At 39.3% G+C, this 19,038-nt stretch overlaps 1 protein-coding gene across 1 annotated transcript; it reads left to right on the forward strand.

The window, feature by feature from the left end:
- Positions 1–15,002: 15,002 nt before the first annotated feature.
- LOC129432505 (putative nuclease HARBI1) lies at positions 15,003–19,022 on the forward strand. Its single transcript, XM_055190958.2, is given in 4 exon segments — positions 15,003–15,524; positions 16,306–17,136; positions 17,299–17,502; positions 18,658–19,022. Coding segments are annotated over 4 exon segments (1,185 nt in total). The 5' UTR covers positions 15,003–15,380; the 3' UTR covers positions 18,664–19,022.
- The last annotated feature ends 16 nt before the right edge of the window (positions 19,023–19,038 follow it).

Below are 19,038 nucleotides of genomic sequence, written 5' to 3' on the forward strand. Positions count from 1 at the left end.
AAGGTCATTCAAAGTGCTTTACATAGAAATGAGAAAACAAAAATCAAAGATACATGAATTTAAAATATCAATTAAAAGAAAATAAATGTGATTTTAATAAAAAACTGTTTAAATGTGTGAAAAAGAATAAAACAGGAATAAAAGTATAAAACAGTTAAAAATAAGAATAAAAACAATAGAAATAGAAAATAATTAAAATAGTGCATATATAATATAGTGCAATCAGTTCGGACGCAGCATAGTGCTCATTCAGTAAATGCGTAGCTAAACAGATGTGTTTTGAGTCTGGATTTGAATGTGGCTACTGTTGGAGCACATCTGATCTCTTCTGGAAGCTGGTTCCAGCTGCGACTGGCATAATAGCTAAAAGCTGACTCTCCTTGCTTTGAGTGAACCCTTGGTATTTCTAGCTGATGTGATCCTAATGATCTGAGTGATCTGATAGGTTTGTATTCAATGAGCATATCAGCAATGTATTGAGGTCCTAGTCCACTGAGTGATTTATATACCATTAATAATACTTTAAAATCAATCCTAAATGTAACTGGTAGCCAGTGTAGCGACCTGAGGACCGGTGTGATATGTTCATATTTTCTGGTTCTGCTCAGAATCCTGGCAGCAGCGTTCTGAATGAGCTGGAGCTGTCTAATGGTCTTTTTGGGAAGGCCAGTGAGGAGGCCATTACAATAATCCACCCTGCTGGTGATGAAACCATGCACAAGTTTCTCTAAGTCTTGTCTGGAAACAAAGCATCTAATTCTTGCGATGTTTTTGAGATGATAGTATGCTGATTTAGTTATTGCTTTGACATGACTACTGAAACTAAGGTCAGACTCCAGAATCACACCAAGATTCCTGACTTGATTTTTAGTTGTTTGACCCCTAGCGTCAAGGTATGCATTCACCTTGAGAACTTCATCTTTGTTTCCAAACGCAATGACTTCAGTTTTCTCTTTGTTTAACTGAAGAAAGTTTTGGCACATCCAACTGTTAACTTCATCAATGCATTTGCACAGGGAGTCAATGGGGCTGTAGTCGTTAGGGGATAGAGCTATGTAGATCTGAGTGTCGTCTGCATAACTGTGATAGGCAATTTTGTTCTCTCTCATTATTTGGCTTAGTGGGAGCATATACAGGTTGAACAGGAGTGGCGCAAGAATTGAGCCTTGCGGGACTCCGCATGTCATGGATGTCCACTCAGATTTATGGCCACCTATACTTACATAATAACCTCTCCCTTCTAAGTATGACTTGAACCATTTCAGGACCACCCCAGAAAGCCCGACCCAGTTTTCCAGCCTGTCAAGAAGTATGTTGTGATCGACAGTGTCAAAAGCAGCACTGAGGTCGAGTAGCACCAGCACTGATAGTTTGCCTGTGTCTGTGTTGAGGCGAATATCATTTATTATCTTTATGAGCGCTGTCTCTGTACTGTGGTGTGGTCTGAAACCAGATTGAAAAATGTCAAAGTAAGCATTAGAAATTAAGAATTTGTTCAGCTGATTGAAAACAACTTTTTCAATGATCTTGCCTATGAAAGGAAGATTTGAGATTGGTCTGTAGTTGCTCAATACAGTGTTATCTAGGTTGCTCTTTTTCAGGAGGGGCTTAACAACTGCAGTTTTAAGGGACTTTGGAAAAGTGCCAGAGTTAAGTGATGAATTTACCACTTTTAGGAGATCTGCTTCTAAACAGTTAAAGACACTTTTGAAAAAAGATGTTGGGAGTGTGTCAAGGGCACAGGTTGATGTTTTAAGATGCTGTACTGTTTCTTCCAAAATTTTACCATCAACTGCTTCGAAATCAGACATCGTAACTACTTTCTGATGTTGTGGTCTGATTTGTCTGACCCCGGCGCAGCTCAAGGATGTGCTGATCACCTTTCTGATATTATTGATTTTCTCAGAGAAGAAGTTAGCAAACTCACTACATCTGCTGTCTGAGAGCATTTCACTTGGAATGTGACTTGGTGGGGTTGTTAGTCTCTCTATAGTAGCAAAAAGAGTGCGTGTGTTATTTATGTTTTTGTTTATAATATTTGAAAAGAAAGTCTGTCTAGCTTTGCCTAGTTCCACACTGAAAGCACGAAGGCTGTCTTTATAGATATGATAATGGACTACAAGTTTTGTCTTCCGCCACATGCGCTCAGCTTTTCTGCATTGTCTCTTCATATTCTGCACCTCTGTTGAGTTTCTCCAAGGTGATTTTTGCCTGCCATTCTTCTTCCTGACTTTTACAGGAGCAATATCATCGATTACACTCTTAACTTTCGAATTAAAGGAATCAAGGAGAAAATCAACAGAGTCTGCAGATATGCTTGGTGTTAAAGATATAGCCTTCATAAATAGCACACTGGTGTTCTCATTTAAGGATCTCTTTTTGACAGACACAGATCTAGTTTCAATAGTAGGAGAGATTAATATATCAAAGAAAATACAGAAATGATCAGAGAGTGCTACATCCTTAATAACAACTGATGAAATGTTTACACCCTTACTGATAATTAAGTCATCATAGCTCATGTCACTTGGGACCTAATGGAGGATATCCAATGATCACATCAACAAGAACCACCGCCTCATAACAGTCCCCCAAACAAACATTATGTACCACAAGCTCTTTGTCTAAAAGTCATGCAATGGGTCCACACATGTCTAAGCTCTGGTCATCCTGGAATTTCCTGTACCATCCGTCTGTTACAAAACAACTTCTGGTGGCCATCAATGGCTAAGGATGTTACAATCTATGTTAATTCTGGCCATGTCTGTGTGCAATCCAAGACCCCCAAGGAATTGCCCTCAGGCCTCCTTCAATCACTGCCTACCCCACAACATCCCACTTGTCCATAGACTTCATCACTGACCTGCCCCTCTCAAGTGGTTTCATGGCTTTTTTGGTAATCATTGATCATTTATCTAAGTCCTGATGTTTGGTTCCCTTAAAAGTCCTACCGACAGCCAAAAAGACAGCACCAGCTCTATTCTACCATGTCTTTCGGGTTTATTGCATACCAGATGACATTGTTACCGACAGAGGGACCCAATTCACATCTTAGGTCTGGAGAGCCTTCTGCAGGCACCTGAATATAAAAATAAGCCTTACATCAGGGTACCGCCCACAATCGAATGGACAAGTGAAACATCAGAACCAAGAGGTACCTTAGAAGCTACTGTAGTTGTGAACAACACCGGTGGTCAGAATTCCTCCCTTGGGCTGAGTATGCCAGGCTTGTGCAGAATTCAGAATTGAATTGAGAATGACTCCTAAATTCCAATTCAATTCTTGAATTTGAATTGAATTTGAATTTATGTCAAAAACAGGATCTAGAATTACATTTCGAATTTGAATTAAAGGAATCAGAATTGCAAAGAAATTCTCATACATATTATACAGTAAGTGAAGTGTTAAAAATAAAGCTTTCAGTCTATGTCAGATATGATTACATTACATATTCTATAAATATATTCGTTTGTACAGATTATATTAACAGGAAATGTTTTCCCCCAGCAATTAATTTTAAAAACTCTAGTCACATAACAAATAATTAAGTTTGATTTTTTGCAATTGTAATTTTATGGAACACGGTGTAACATGACTTCATTTCCCAGAATACTTTAATTTTACCAAGTGTTTAAAATGGTTGCCAAACAATTTTCCAAAGTAACTTTCCTAACACTGAATGTATGTGAGATTCTTTCTGTTGTGTGACTGTGGAATTTATTTGAATTGCCATGAATTTAATTCCACTTCCTCTCATTCCAATTCAAATTCAACTTCCTGTAGGGGGGAGTCAATTCAATTCAAATTCCAATTCATGAATTGAATGGAGGCCAATTCTGAAATTCTGAATTGTGCACAAGCCTGGAGTATGCCCAAAACTCCTTGACTCACTCTTCCTTGACCACCCTTGTTCCCTAAGTCTGGTGAACCCAGTCAGTTTTCACTGTGGATGACTGGATCAGGCATAGTAAGAGGGTGTGGGACAGTGCCCATGTCCGTTTGCAAAAAGCAGTCAGAACACAGGAGTTCCAGGCCAACAGAGGTCTCTATCTTTCCATGTCTCTCTCTTTAAACCGTCCACCCAGATGCTGACCCCAATGTCGAGAACCAGGAGCCACCACCACCACTGGATGTAGATGGTTCACCAGCTTATAAGGTCAATGAGTTGCTAGATTCAAGATGCAGAGAGGGTCAGCTCCAATACTTGGTGGACTGGGATTGTTATGGGCCTGAGGAGAGATCATAGGTAGCTGGCAACGACATCCTGGAACTGTCTCTCATAGAGGACTTTCATTGAGCCAGACCTGATCGACCAGAACCACGACCACGGGGACATCCACACTGAGCGTCAGTATGTGCTCCTAGAGGGAGGGGTTCTGTAATGCCAGAATTCTGTGTGTCACTCCCACGCTCTCTGCTCACTCTACAGTCATTTTCTGTTTGGCAGCCATTTTAAAGCATGGCATGACCTAATAGGCCTTGCAAAGTATTTGCCTGTTTTCTCTGATTACTGATTATTGGATTTCTATTTTGACTTGGCTTCTTATTTGGATTGCTTTTGTTGTTGACCATCTTGCCTGCCTGTTGACACCTGTTTTTGAATTATCCCTTTACCTGTTTACTAGTATATACTAGTATAAACTATTATTGTGGTTTTGACCCTTTGCCTGGCTTCACACTCTATTTGGACTGTTCCTAATAAACTTCAGCACATGGATTCTAATTACAATACATGGATTGATTACAATATGCCAACCTGCAACCTCTTACTGACTGGGGCTCATCAACTTTTCAGGTTGCGTGGCTACCCAGACCATCAGGATGTTGAAGCTGTTTGTGCGTTAGAGGATTGGTATCAGCACTTTCCACCATCAGCAGATGTACACAATTCTTACCATCATGAAGGCATGGCAGAATGAGCAGGCAGGGATTATAAGAGATACTTCTAAATTTGTAGTAAGTGATTGTTAATTGTTAAAAGATTGTTCAAATATTATTAATGTTTAAACAATAGCATCGCATACCACTCTCAAAATTAAAATAATGTTGAATGGATCCCAGAGTAGGAAAATACATGCAAGTGACTTTATCTGATGAGGAACCACTTGAAAGAGCTTAAACAAAACAATTAAAACCACTTTGACTTTTTTCAGAACTATATTATCGTAGTGTACACTATTTTAACAAACAAATGTAATTTATTTGAATATTCTCTTCTGTCAATGAGTAAGGGCACTGTTTAGTCACATAGGGGTGCAACATCCCCTTAAATCACAAGAAACCTTTCACTATATAATGTTTTTTCAAACTTTCTGTATGTTGTTTTTACTTCTGGGTGTATTCACATATGTACAACTTGTAATGGGTAGAAATTATACTATTTCTACAGTTTTCTCTTGGCAGCACTGCATTTCAACCGCAATGCCAACAGAGATAGATGCCCAAACCATGGTGAGGTGTATTATGCGGTATGCTACTCAAGTTTCTGCAAATGTGGCTTATAGTCCGCACTGTGAAGAAAAAATCCATCATACGGTAGGAAGTTTCTAAATATCATTAAGTTAGTCAGACTATGAGTCAGCAATAACTGTGATCTAAACTTGTGCTTCCTTCTCCCAGCAAATGCATCAGCCCTCATGGAGTCTCTTAAGAGTGGAATACTTAAATATGCTGTTCCAAACTATTATGCAGAATGCACTTTAATTAAATGTTTAATGATATAATTATAATGTGCTGCATGGATAGATTAGATTTTTTTCACAAAAAAGTACACAAGTTACATAATTAAATCAACTTCACTTCAATTTCAAAGAACTTTATTTATACGTTAGGAACTTCATTTGTTTTGATTATCAGTGCATGTACAGTACTACAACTCAGCATAATCTAACACACACACACACACAAACACACACACACACACACACACACACACACACGCACGCACGCACACATACACACAAACATATAGGCAAACAGTAAATATTTACCAATAGATCGTAATATAAATAGTAACCAAAGCTTGTTAAATACAGTAAATAAATACACAATAAATAAGCATTAGGCATAATAAGCATTAGGCATTAAAAAAAAAGTTGTTACAGTTTTTCTCAATTAATTGATAAAACACTATAACCAGGCGTTTGAACTAAAATTTCAAAACCATAATGCCATTTTTCAAAAGCACAATCATTTTGCTGAACAATAAACACTACTCCCCTGCTTTAACACATGAGTCAGATTTGGTGAACTTTTACTTAAAAACTCTACACACAAATCCCTACATTTCTCAGTGCTTACAACATCTGGTCATATGGAACGCACTAGCATTCAATACTGTTAACTCAAGTCAGCACAGCTTAGCAAACAATTACCAAGGTGGAAACACTACACTTGAACACACATCAATCAGATCCTTCAATAGATAAATAAAAGGGCCAGAATCAGTTCACTGAGCTTTGGAACAATGGATCCACAGAGAAATGAAGGAATAGGTTGAAGAGGAGGGAGAGGAAGAGGAGGAGGGAAAGAAGGAGGACTTGGTGAAGGAGGAGGAAGAGGACATGGTGAAGAAATAGGAAGAGGAGGAGGACGTGGTGAAGGAGTAGGAAGAGAAGGAGGACATGTTGAAGGAGGAGAAAGAGGAGGAGGACGTGGTAAAAGAGGAGGAGGGAGACGAAGGGCAAGGTGACAAGCAGTCTCAGATGAAATTCGGGCCACTCTAGCTGACCATGTCCTTGTCCATTATATGACTATGAGGGACCCTGAGCGACGAGTAAAGCCTAATTTGAGTCGCTTCACTGTTGCCTCCATCTTCAGAGCCTTCAGGGAGGAAAACAGATAGGTGTATTTACAGTAAGACTGCTCTGTACAGTAACTTTAGTGTGCATACACTATTGGACTATGCTACTGAAATAAAGAAGTGCATAAAATGGTCTTCCATAGAGATAGACATATCAGTAGATGAATGCCAGGGGTGGATCATGAAAGAGGATTTTACCCTCGCTGTTTGGCTAGGACCAATATAGCCTGTGATGTGGATGAGATTCTCTGGCCTGACACAGAACAAAGACGGGATGTTGAGGCAGAATATTTAAAAAAAAAAATGTTTTACAGTTGTGCTGTGTAGCACATGAATGAATAAAAATGTGCTAATGCAGTAGTATTGAAACACTTTATATCCAAATGTCAAAAAACTTACTAAAATCAACAAACAGCACCAATAAAGCATCATTCTTACAGATCATTAACTAAAAAAAGTTGGTTTAGGGTTTAGTTACTCTTTAAGCAACCAAGAAAAATTAAGAAAAAGCTAAAATATGGAATGTATCATTCATCATTCATTCATATTTCTGATAGATGTAGGCACAAAACTTGTCATGACTCTCTTGGTCCTGAATACAAGTGATCTATATCTCTGGCCTGAAGGTAAAAGACAGTAGTGACTATGCAGTGTATGAGTAGCATCTAAGGCTATTTGTGTACCTTTTGCTTTTGTCCTCCTATAATAAATACTAATGAGTGGTTCCTGCACCTGTCCAATTATTTTACTGCTTATTGTTATAACTCTGTTTAGTGTGTTACAATGAATGTTAGATAATGATCCAAACCAAGCTGATGTATTAGAAGTTATTATAGACTCAATAAAACATTTGTAAAAAGCTATCAACACTGACTGATGCACTTGAAGTTTACGTAGCTTCCTCAGGAAAAAGAGTCACTGCTGACACTTAGAGAACATTTTCTCACTGTTCAATTTGAATGAAAGTTTATGATCAAGTATTGTCCCAATGTATCTATATGATTCAACCCTGTCTATTGGCTGATTGTTGACTAACAAGGCGGGGATAATGGAGATATCCATACGAAAGTCAACAACCATTTCCTTTGTTTTCAAAGCATTAAGGTCAAGACAGTTCTGCTTACACCACACTGCAAAAATGTCCATCTCAGTCTGCAACTCTCGTAGTGAATTAGTGGTGTCCATAATCACAGTGTCATCAGAATATTTAATGTATATTATACCTGGATTATTGCTCCTACAGTCATTAGTATATAATGTGTGCAAAACCTGTGAAATTACAGAGCCCTGTGGTGCACCGGTGGAAACTATCTTAGACAAGCTGAGGTGACCGTTGACTTAGACCCTTTGGTGTCTGTTTGTCAGAAATGATAAAATTCATAAAATAAGGTGCGGGTTCACATCCATTTGAAGCTATTTTTTCCCATCAAGTGTGGTTGCACTGTATTAAAAGCACTCAAGAAATCCACAAAGACCAATCTAATGAAGGACTTGGGCATTTCAAGATGGGAGTGTCCCCAAGATGGCGGCATGCTTGTAATCTGGTCTACGTCCCTGTGTCTTTGTTCCTTTGTTCTTTGTTCCTCTATACTAACAATGTTGAAAGTTGAGCGACTATAAGTGACAATAACTACAATATCTGTCCATATAAGAGGAAATGTGGAAACTTCTATTACCTTGGCAAAAATCGGCAAACACCAGCTTCACATGTATCCATTACTACAGCTGTGAGTTTTCCTTTTCGAACGCCAGCTTATGAGAAATCCTGGAAATTCCGTGAGCTGTAAGTCTTGCTTCTTCGAACGCTAGTTTCGATGTAGGACTGCAATCACGAGAAAGCTTGGAAATTCCAAATCTACTTTTGTTGAAAATCGGCGTTGCTATTTACATCTATTCGCCTGCCTGGGGTGCTGCATTCTATATTCGGCTTTTTCGAACGCTGGCGTCGATGTAGGGCTGCAATTTCAACAAAGTTGATCACAGCGTCGATTGTTTGGACTCAGCGTGGCTGGATTTTCCACAGTTTGTTTTGCCATGGTTGCATTACAGGTAATATGGTTACTTTGTCTTCTAGAGTTAAAGACTTGTCATACAAACGAAAATGTACTAAATACACAAAAGACGCTAATTGTTGCTTCACATGAAAAGTTACCGTCAAAATGTACATCGCATACACATACTCCTACACAGGAGTTTCACAAACTGTTTCAATATGGACACAAAGTTGATTTCTCTTTAGTTTATTTGTTTTTGGTCAAAGACAAATTCTGTTGTTTTAATGTGAAGCCGTTTGACTCATTGAAATGTTTGTCTGAAAACGAAATATCAAAACATGTATGTTCCTTCTGATTTTTCATGTCGTCCTGGTTTGAAGATTGTTCATTTAAATGTCCGTAGAACAAGCCTTTCAAAACCTTTCATCACCAAGGAAGTTAATGCCACCTAGGCCGATAGTCATTATTACAGGTGAGATTGCTCTTTTTAGCTACTGGGCAGATGAGTGAGGATTTACAGGTTACTGGGATTGAATGTTCTGAGAGAGAGCGGTTGAACAGATGACAGAGAACACCTGCCAGCTGGCTGCAGCAGGTTTTTAGCAACCGACCACAGATCTGATCAGGTCCTGGTGCTTTATTGGGTTTCATCCTCTTCAACATAAGTTCCACTTCCTCCTGCCGCAGCTCCAGGTTTGCGTGAACAGATATCATAGGAGTGATCTCAGCTATTAGCTCCTTCCTCTCTTGAGAAAAATCAAACTGGTCAAACCTGGAGTAAAATTGGTTAAGGTCTTCTGCCATATTAATTGAATCTTTTGTACTAGATAAGGCCAGCCAGTGTTTTAACACCTCGCCAGGCATCCCTGGCTTTGCCTTCCCGAAATAATTTCTCCACTCTCTCCTTGTATCCTTTCTTTGCTACTTTTATTTCCTTGTTCAGTCTATTTTGAATGAGTTTAGACTCAATTCTATTTCCTGAGTTAAATGCTATTTCCTTTTCATTAATAGTGGATTTTAATGCTTTTGTAATCCAGGGTTTATTGTTAGAGAAAACCTTCACAGTTTTTTGCGGGACAATCATATCCTTGCATAAGGTGATATAACTGGTTACTACTTTAGTGGCTTCTTCTAAGATGCTCCACTCAGTCAACACCTCCCAGTCTGTGCTATCAAAGCAACCCTTTAGAGACTCAATTGTATTATCATCCCACTTTTTCACCAGCTCCTTGGTCACGCCTTCTCTCTGTAATTTCATACGATAAGCAGGGATCAAATGGACCACATTATGATCTGCAGTGCTAAGAGGTATTTTTTAATACGCTTCGTATGCATTCTTTACATTGCCATTACAGAGATCAATTGTTTTGTTGCCTCTAGTGGCAAATGTCAAATATTGTTGGTAGGTTGGAAGTGACTTATTTAGCCTGCATCCATTAAAATCCCCTAAAATGAGAACTGGGGATATAGATTCAATCTGTTGGACACGCGCCGCTATGGCCTCAGCCGAGCGTGTTACGTTGCCAGAGGGAGGGATGTAAACAAGCACTACAGCCAGCTGACCAAACTCCTGAGGGAGATATTTAGGTCTGAATGACACAGCAATCATCTCTAAATTAGGTGTACAACAGGAGTCTTTGACATCAGCAGTTCTGCTCCAGTCTTTATTAAAATATACGCACAGCCCACCCCTGTGTTTTTTCATGCTACTCATGGTATCCCGATCCAGTCTAAGGGGAGTGCCGAATCCATCCAGAGAGAGCTCGGAGTCCGGTGGTAACGGTGGACTCCTCTGTGTGCCGGTGAGCCTTTTCAGCCTCTGCTTAACTCCACCGCTCCTTCCTCGCTTCCTCATGGGAGATTTCCATCAATGGTCACGGCCCAGGCCCAGTTGTCCCGGTATCAACTCTCCCAAGTTTTCCAAGTTCAGTGCTGTATAATCCATTTTTCAAAGAAGCAGCAGATCATCCCGATTATATCGCAAAATATTGCCCCCATACCTCCCTGGTAATGCCATTAGCAGCTTATATATGAGCTTATCTTTGACATGACTTTAACTCTCCCATTCATTAAACTATTTCATTAAGTCTTTTTACAGGCATCCCAAAGTTGATGTTTCGAATTATAGTGCCTCATCTTTGGAATGGTTGCAACAAGGTCTGCTGACACTGTAGTAGTCTTTGAGAATCAGCTAAAACTCATCTCTTCCACCAACACCTCACTTGCTTATATTTTCTCTTTCTCTATCCTTATCTGTACACTCTCAAAAAATAAATAAAATAATAACCCTTGGCTATGGATACTGTGTTAGACTTGATGAGACTAGCTCTAGTGCACGTATGTATTGCTGTTCCTGTGTTGCTCTAATTGCTTCTATTGTTACCTCATTTGTAAGTCGCTTTGGACAAAGCATCTGCTAAATGACTAAATGTAAACGTAAAACTGTTTGAAAATAATCTTTATGTTTTCTGAGCTCACAGTAAATGTTTCATTTTTACAAGCTTTGGTTGGGGGGTAGAAATTCAGCTTTATGCACTGAAGGGTCCTGTGGATTAAATGGTGGCTATTTTTGTAAGGTTTTGTTCTGTGTTTTCTGGTTTTCTGTGTATTTTTGTATTTTGGACTTTTATTTTGACATCCTGTTCTGTTCTGGCTTTTATTTTGATATACATCCTGCCATGTCACGCTTCACACTTCCTGTCTGTTTTGTATATAAGTCACTTCCTGTTCACCTGCTCGCGGCTGATTATTACATCGCCACATCCTGTTAGTATCTGCCTGTTATCTGTATCTGTATCTGTATCTGTTAATCTGTTTCTGTTACCTGCATCTGCCTGTGTTTGACTTCTGCCTGTATTTTGGATATAATGCCTGTTTGCCGCCTGCCCTGATATATTTTGCCTGTCTCTGGATTACGATTGTGGATTTACCCTGTTTGGATTTGTTTGCTGGCCCATATTGGGATTTTACTAATAAACACCTTTTGCACATGGATTCTCCTCTTCATCGCTTTCTTTAAAGCACCCCGTTACAATTTTATTGCTGTCGTTTCCTAATATTTTCCTTAAAAAGCCTTCATATAGTCGAATCCTTCTGTACTGTGAATCACTCATAATCTAGTAAATGTCATAAATAGTTCATAATAGTTCAATGATTTTGTTTAGGTCCACCAAAAATAAATTGTTATAGGAAATGATTTGCATTGAACATGAAGGAGATATTATGCGCGTTTATGACATCTGTCATTAAGTGTCCTTCTCTTAATTATGTAATTTTCATGCAAAGATGACATTGTTAGAGATGTCTTTGTTATGACAACTTGACATAAACCAATGCATCATAACTTGTCATGACAACTTGACAATACCAAGGCAACCCAACTTGTCATAAATCTGTCATAAACATGACTTAATTATCAAACTTAAGAAACTACCTATCTTTAAGGGTTAACATTACATTAAACTGTCATGTGCATGGTTTTGACATTGGCTGTCATTAGGGCCCGAGCACACCGGTGTGTGAGGACCCTATTGTTCTTCAAGGAGTTTTTCTAATTTTTCTTCTCAGAATTCAGCGGGACTTTAGAGTTCCTAACCATGCTCGAAAACTCATGAAATTTTGCACAGATGTCAAGAGTGATGAACATTTACATGTGGTGTAGGATTTAGGAAAATGGCTCTATAGCGCCACCTACAAATTTTCAACGAAGCAGCTCTCGGACTGTGTTTGACGTACAATTACGAAATTCATCACGCTTCTGTATCATGACAAGACCTACAAAAAAGTCTCTTGGAGCGAAGCTGTAAACCAAACAGGAAGTCAGCTATTCAGAGTTATTTTTGTGATTTGGGCGCAGATTTTGTCATTTCCAGGCGTCATACTTTAATGAACTACTCCTACAGATTTTGTCGGATCATCCTCATATTTGCTGAGTGTCATCTTAAGGCCTTTGTGATGGATTTGACTCTACGTAAAAATTTGTGTCTGTTCTGTCCCGACAAAGTTTGATGTTTTCCCATGAAACAGGAAGTTGCTGGAACTCAGGCATACAGTGTCTGATCTGTCCCAAATTTCACATGATTGCTAAGAGTCCTGACCTGAACACATCTACATACCCATTTTCATTTATAGTCATAGCGCCACCTGCTGGCAACCTGAAGGCGCATGTTTTAGCACCCCTTTCAAATATTCAACGAAGCAGCCTTTGGACTGTGTTTAATGTATATGAATTTCAGTATGTATTATTACAAGCCCTACAAAAAAGTCTCTTGGAGCAACGCCCTAAACCAAACAGGAAGTCACTCCTCCTACAGTTTTCATCGAATCATCATCATATTTGGTGAGTATCATCTTATGGCCTTTGTGATGCTAAATTTGGAAGGATTTGATTTTATGTTCAAATTTCTTATGGTTCTTATCACTTATGGTTATAGCGCCACCAGCTGGCAACAGGAAGTGACATGTTTACCATGATTATGCAATGTCTGATTTGTCCCAAACTTCACATGATTGCTAAGAGTCCTGGACTGAACACATCTACATGTCAACAATCACTTGTAGTTATAGCGCCACCAGCTGGCAACAGGAAGTGACATGTTTACAATGATTATGCAATATCCAATCTGTCCCAAACTTCACATGATTAATAAGAGACCTGGACTGAACACATCTACATACCATTAGTCACTTGTGGTTATAGCACCACCAGCTGACAACAAGAAGTGTCATGTTTACAATGATTATTTAATGTCAGATCTGCCCTACATTTTACATGATCAATAAGAGTCCTGGACTGAACGCATCTACGTGCCAATATTTACATATAGTCTCTCTCACTCACTCACTCACTCACACACACACACACACACACACACACACACACACAAACACACACACACACACACACACACAATGGTTCACCTATGTTTACATGCTTAAATGCCTATTTACGACTGTTCTCTTGAATTCTTATGCCACGTCGTGGCGGTGTCATGTGTGCGAGGGCCCTTCCATCACTGCTTGCAGTTTTAATTGGCTGTTATAATTGTGTCTGACTACTTTTTTACGAGTAATACAAATTGAACTTGTCATTACAATATCATTACGTGTTAGTAGTTAAAAATGGTTTTATAACAGCGTCATGAATATTTTTCTTGACCTCAACTACAGTGGTGCATATTGAATTTGTGATTAAAATGTCATTAGGTGTTAATAGTCAAATAGTTTTATAATACCGTCATGAATATTTTTCATTTTATAATGTTTTTTTAAGTTTCCTCCAGGTGTTAAGAGAAATAAAATCAGTTATCCAATAATACTAATTAAAATGGTATTTTATTGCATTAAAAGACAGATTCACCTAAAATTAAATGAAAACCGTACAACTGTGGATTAAGCCATGCTGCGTTTTGGTCATATTTCAGCAAAAACAGTAATTTACAGTAAAGTAATTCATTTAGAAATGACAGAAAATTTCAGAACACTCTGTGTGAGGAAGAATAAGTTCTGTTTGTTGTCAGTTTATTATGTATTGCGCACATACATAAAGTTAAGTATAATCTTTTGGCTTGTCTGTTGCATTTTGATGAGGTATTTAAAATTATTTGGTAACACTTACCATATTTTTCTGTCTATAAGCTGCTTTTTTTTCATAACTTGGCTGGTGCTGCGTCTTATAGTCAGGTGTGCCTTGTAAGTCAGTATGAATAATTTTGACATTTATGAGGCAAGAGACATCATTACCGTCTACAGCCGTGAGAGTCCGCTATATTCTGCTCCAGTATTTATGTAATTCAAGGATTCAGTAATGTGAACTTCACGCTAGTTGGCTTGTTCGGTTAATTTAGCCTATTCAATCTTCCAGGTAAGTTCTGTATGCTATGGTTTATGGTTTAAATAACTGGTAATATTACTTTAACGTACAGACATCTATTCAGCCTGCTGTTCTGTCTGCTATTGTTTAGTTGAATAACTCGTCTTTCCAGATTAAATGTCTGTTCTTTGGCTTGGATTTTGTGAAATAATTTTCTAAATAAACGTGCCGCATAGTCCACTGCAACTTATATATGTTATCAGGGGCGGACTGGCCATCGGGAGTTCCGGGAGCAATCCCGAACGGCCGGTCCATTTCAGGCCGAACCGGCCGGAGTTCAAAAAGTTTTTTTTTAATGCCTGACCGAGAAGGGTATTCCTGCACAACTGGAAGCTGCAGTTTTATGACCGCAGTTTTATGACCGCAGTTCTATGACCCTACGTTTTTGTGACAGCGCCAACTATCGAACTGGCAGTGTTGCGAACTTGGCGACTTTGTCGGTAGATTTAGCGACTTTTCAGACCCCTTTAGCGACTTATTAGCGACAAATCTAGCTACTTTTTCTGGCATTGTTGGAGACTTTTTGGAGACTTTAGCCATTTCCCAATGTCAAGGATACTTCCTTTGCAGGACTAATCCTTACAAGTCACTTCCTTCAGAGGGTAGGCGAGGCTCCTCTGTAGCCTTCGGAGAACACATAAATGGAACAGGCTAGCAGGTGCACGTCATTGCGTCATTACGCCATTGAAAAGGTCTGATTTCAGCGCTGAAAATGGATGTTCAAACAGTCTGGTTGCTGTACAGCATTTTGTCGGAGATGGAAATGGAGCTGGTGAGGCAGCATCGGCGGCAGGCTCGCACTCGCAGGAGGAGATTTTTACTTTGTCGCAACCTGTGCCGTCAAAGACGTGGGATGGTAAGTAACGTTAACGCTCGTATCAGTCATGTAAAAATAAATACATACATTATTTTATGGGTCAAACTGTCCCGAACTGTTTAAACACACTGGACAGTGAAAGAATGAATATGACCATAAATTTGTGTATTGATTTCTAAACAATTATATTGCTTGAGACCGTGCACAGGACCGCGTCCGTAGCATCGCTCTATTTTCCATGGCAACGGTGTTACACTTTACAGTGGTCTGTTGCACACTGACAAACACATGCAATGGTAAAATATGTGATAAACTAAAAAAAAAGTAGGCTATATGAAGTAAGATTTACAAGGCGAATCACTGGTCAAAGGGAACAACTTTAAATCCCCCCTGTGTAAGTTATGTCAATATGTTTAAAGGGATACTTCACCCAAAAATGAAAATTCTGTCATCATTTAGTAACTGCAATGTTGTTTCAAACCTGCATAACTGTCTTTGTCCTGTTCAACAGAAAGGAAGATATTTTGAGAAACGTTTGTAGCCAAACCGTCTGCATAGCCCATTCACTTCCCAAATAGGATAAATAGTACTATGCAAGTAAATGGGGGTCAATGAATGGTTTAATTACAAACATTGCTCAAAATAGGTTCCTTTGTATTCTTCAGAACTACAAAATGTCTACAGGTTTGTACCAACATGACAGTGAGTAAATGATGACAGAATTTATGTGTGAAGTGTCCCTTTAATAGATTATGAAACATTAAACAATGTCAAAACTGAAATTAAACTTAAACCTTCCTCATTTCTACATGTTGTACAGGCTCGGCACTACTGTACCATCAATGTTACAGTGCCAGTACTGCAGCGGTACTACAGAGGGGAGGACACTACGCCAGACTTTAGGCTGGGCAGAGACGCCATGCAACAGCTGATGGTGGCCCTGAAGACTGACAGGCAGCATGGATGGGGTCAGACTCTGGAGACCCTCGTGTTCCTGTTCTGGCTGGCATCCGGTTCAGCCTACAGAGTTGTCGCCAGGGCCTTTAGCATGCCTATTTCCACAGTGCACAGAGTTGTCCACAAGATGGTGGATGAGGTGGTGGCTGTGCTACATCAATTTGTCTGCTTCCCTCGCACACAGTAGGAGCTCCAATTGGTCGGGGATGGTTTTGCTTTATTGGCTAATCACCAAGCATTTCGCAAGGCAGCAGGGGCAGTAGACGGCTGCCATATACGAATAAAATGTCCTGGTGGTCCTGATGGTCACGATTACAACAACAGAAAGCTGTTCCCTTCAGTGGTGCTCCAGGCAGTCTGTGACCATCAGGGTCGCTTTATTGACATCTTTGTGGGTTACCCAGGAAGTGTGCATGATGCACGCATTCTGAAGAACAGCCCCATCTACACTAGGCGGATTTACCCTCCGCCTGGGTACTTTCTCCTAGCTGACGGTGGCTATCCATGTCTCCAGGAACCCCTGGCCCTTATCACACCATATAAGAGGCCAGTGAGAGGCATGGCACAGCAAAGGTTTAATTACCATCATTCCAAAGGTCGCACAATCATTGAGCGTGCATTTGGAATGATGAAAGTCCGCTTCAGGTGCATCTTTTTAGAAGCACTTGAAGTACATACACTGTTTGTCCCTAAGGTAATAAATCATTGCAGTACTTCTGTTGGTACATTTGTTAATCAAATCAAAGTGAAAAGAACAGTTAATACCTAAAAACTTGTACAATAACACTGCCTTATGTGTCCATGATTAATTCATATTTTTACAGTCTTGTGTCATTTTGCTCTGCCCTGTGCACAGGTGGTGACGGCATGTGTAATTTTGCACAACATTTGTGTTGGTGTCGGGGATGTGCTGGAAGAGGTTGTGGAGGACGAGGACAACCAGCCACTTGTGGAGCTTGATGGTGGGGAGAGCCGAAGTGGAGCTGCTTGGCGGACTGCACTGACCAACGAGGTGTCTGCACTCATCCAGGCACCTCTTGATCATGATTATTTTTGCCAGGTGAATAATTAAGTGTGGACTATGACCTGCTGCACATACATCCAAGTACATGCAACACAACCATTGATAAACAGCCACACAGTGAAGAAGGTAAATGAAATATACTCAAACAGATAGTTCACCGAAAAATGACTTCCGTTACTGTTACCTCATCCTCATGTCAACATGATCTCACAAAGTTCCGTGGCATAGTCACGGAATTTTGTGCTCATTTTTCCGTGACATTCTCACGGATCTCCGCATATTTCCGTGGCCCTGCCACGGACTTTCTTTTCCGTGGCATTCTCACGAATTGGTTACTCAACTGCTTTTTCCTATTTTCAAACCATTGTCGCTTCGGTTTAGGGTTAGATTTGGTGCTTGCATTACTTTGTCACTGTAAGTATTGGTTTATACAATTTTTTCTGATGTATTCTTTTATATTTTCTAAACTTTAATCAATTGTCACCTGGCATTGGGGTTAGAGTTGGGTTTGGGTAGGGATGTCATTTTATGTAAATCTAACCCTAAACCGAAGCGAAAATGGTAAGAAAATAGGACAAAACAGTTGAGTAACCAATCCGTGAGAATGCCACGGAAAAGAAAGTCCGTGGCAGGGCCACGGAAATATGCGGAGATCCGTGAGAATGTCACGGAAAAATGAGCACAAAATTCCGTGACTATGCCACGGAAATTCGTGAGATCAGGTTGCTCATGTTGTTCTAAAGCTGTATGAATGTATATTTTCTGATGAGCACAAAAGAAGAATGTTTGTGAAACGATGGAATGCACCCAGCTCTTTTAACCATTGAGTTCCACCGTCGGAATAGAAATATATGATGGAATTCAATGGGTACCATCAGCTGTGTACTACCGTCATTTATCAAAAAGTCTTCTTTTGTGTTCATCAAAATAACAAACATTCACACAGGATTAGATCAACATGAGGTAAGTAAATGTTAACACTTTTCATTTTTGTGTGAACTATCCATTTAATGTATCAGTGATGTACTGTATTGTGGTCTGAAGTGACCATAAAAGTACATTAAGTATGTTTTCTTTACCTTCAGTGAGACAACTTTACATATACTGCAACACATGCAGAATCAATCATCTTCTTACATGACAGATTGAATTACCACTTTACTAACCTAAAGATTCTTCTTCTGTCTGCAGCCTTAAAGCAACAACAGCAGCACCGGCGGTGCTGTACGCAGTGTGGCTGATGGGCGATTGGGTTCTTTTGGTGTTGTTGTACATAGTTATAAATGTTTAAGTTGTTGTAAATAGTTGTAAATATTAGATATTAATTTCCTGCTTCATGTACATAGTTGTGACTACAGAATTGTTTAAATAAATGTGTTTAATGTAACAAACATGAAATTAAGGCTTTGTGTCCATCTCGGAATCACACATCACAAAACATTGAAAAGAAGTTGTAAGTAAGGGAGATACTGTGCCATACATTCTTTTGTTTTTCTATTGCACTCGAAAGAACATGGTTTGTTATAAATGTATATACACTTGTTATAAAATAATGAAAGACACAAAGACAAA

This window comes from Misgurnus anguillicaudatus, chromosome 20, assembly GCF_027580225.2.
Source record: "Misgurnus anguillicaudatus chromosome 20, ASM2758022v2, whole genome shotgun sequence".
In the NCBI taxonomy this organism is placed as follows: Eukaryota; Metazoa; Chordata; class Actinopteri; order Cypriniformes; family Cobitidae; genus Misgurnus; species Misgurnus anguillicaudatus.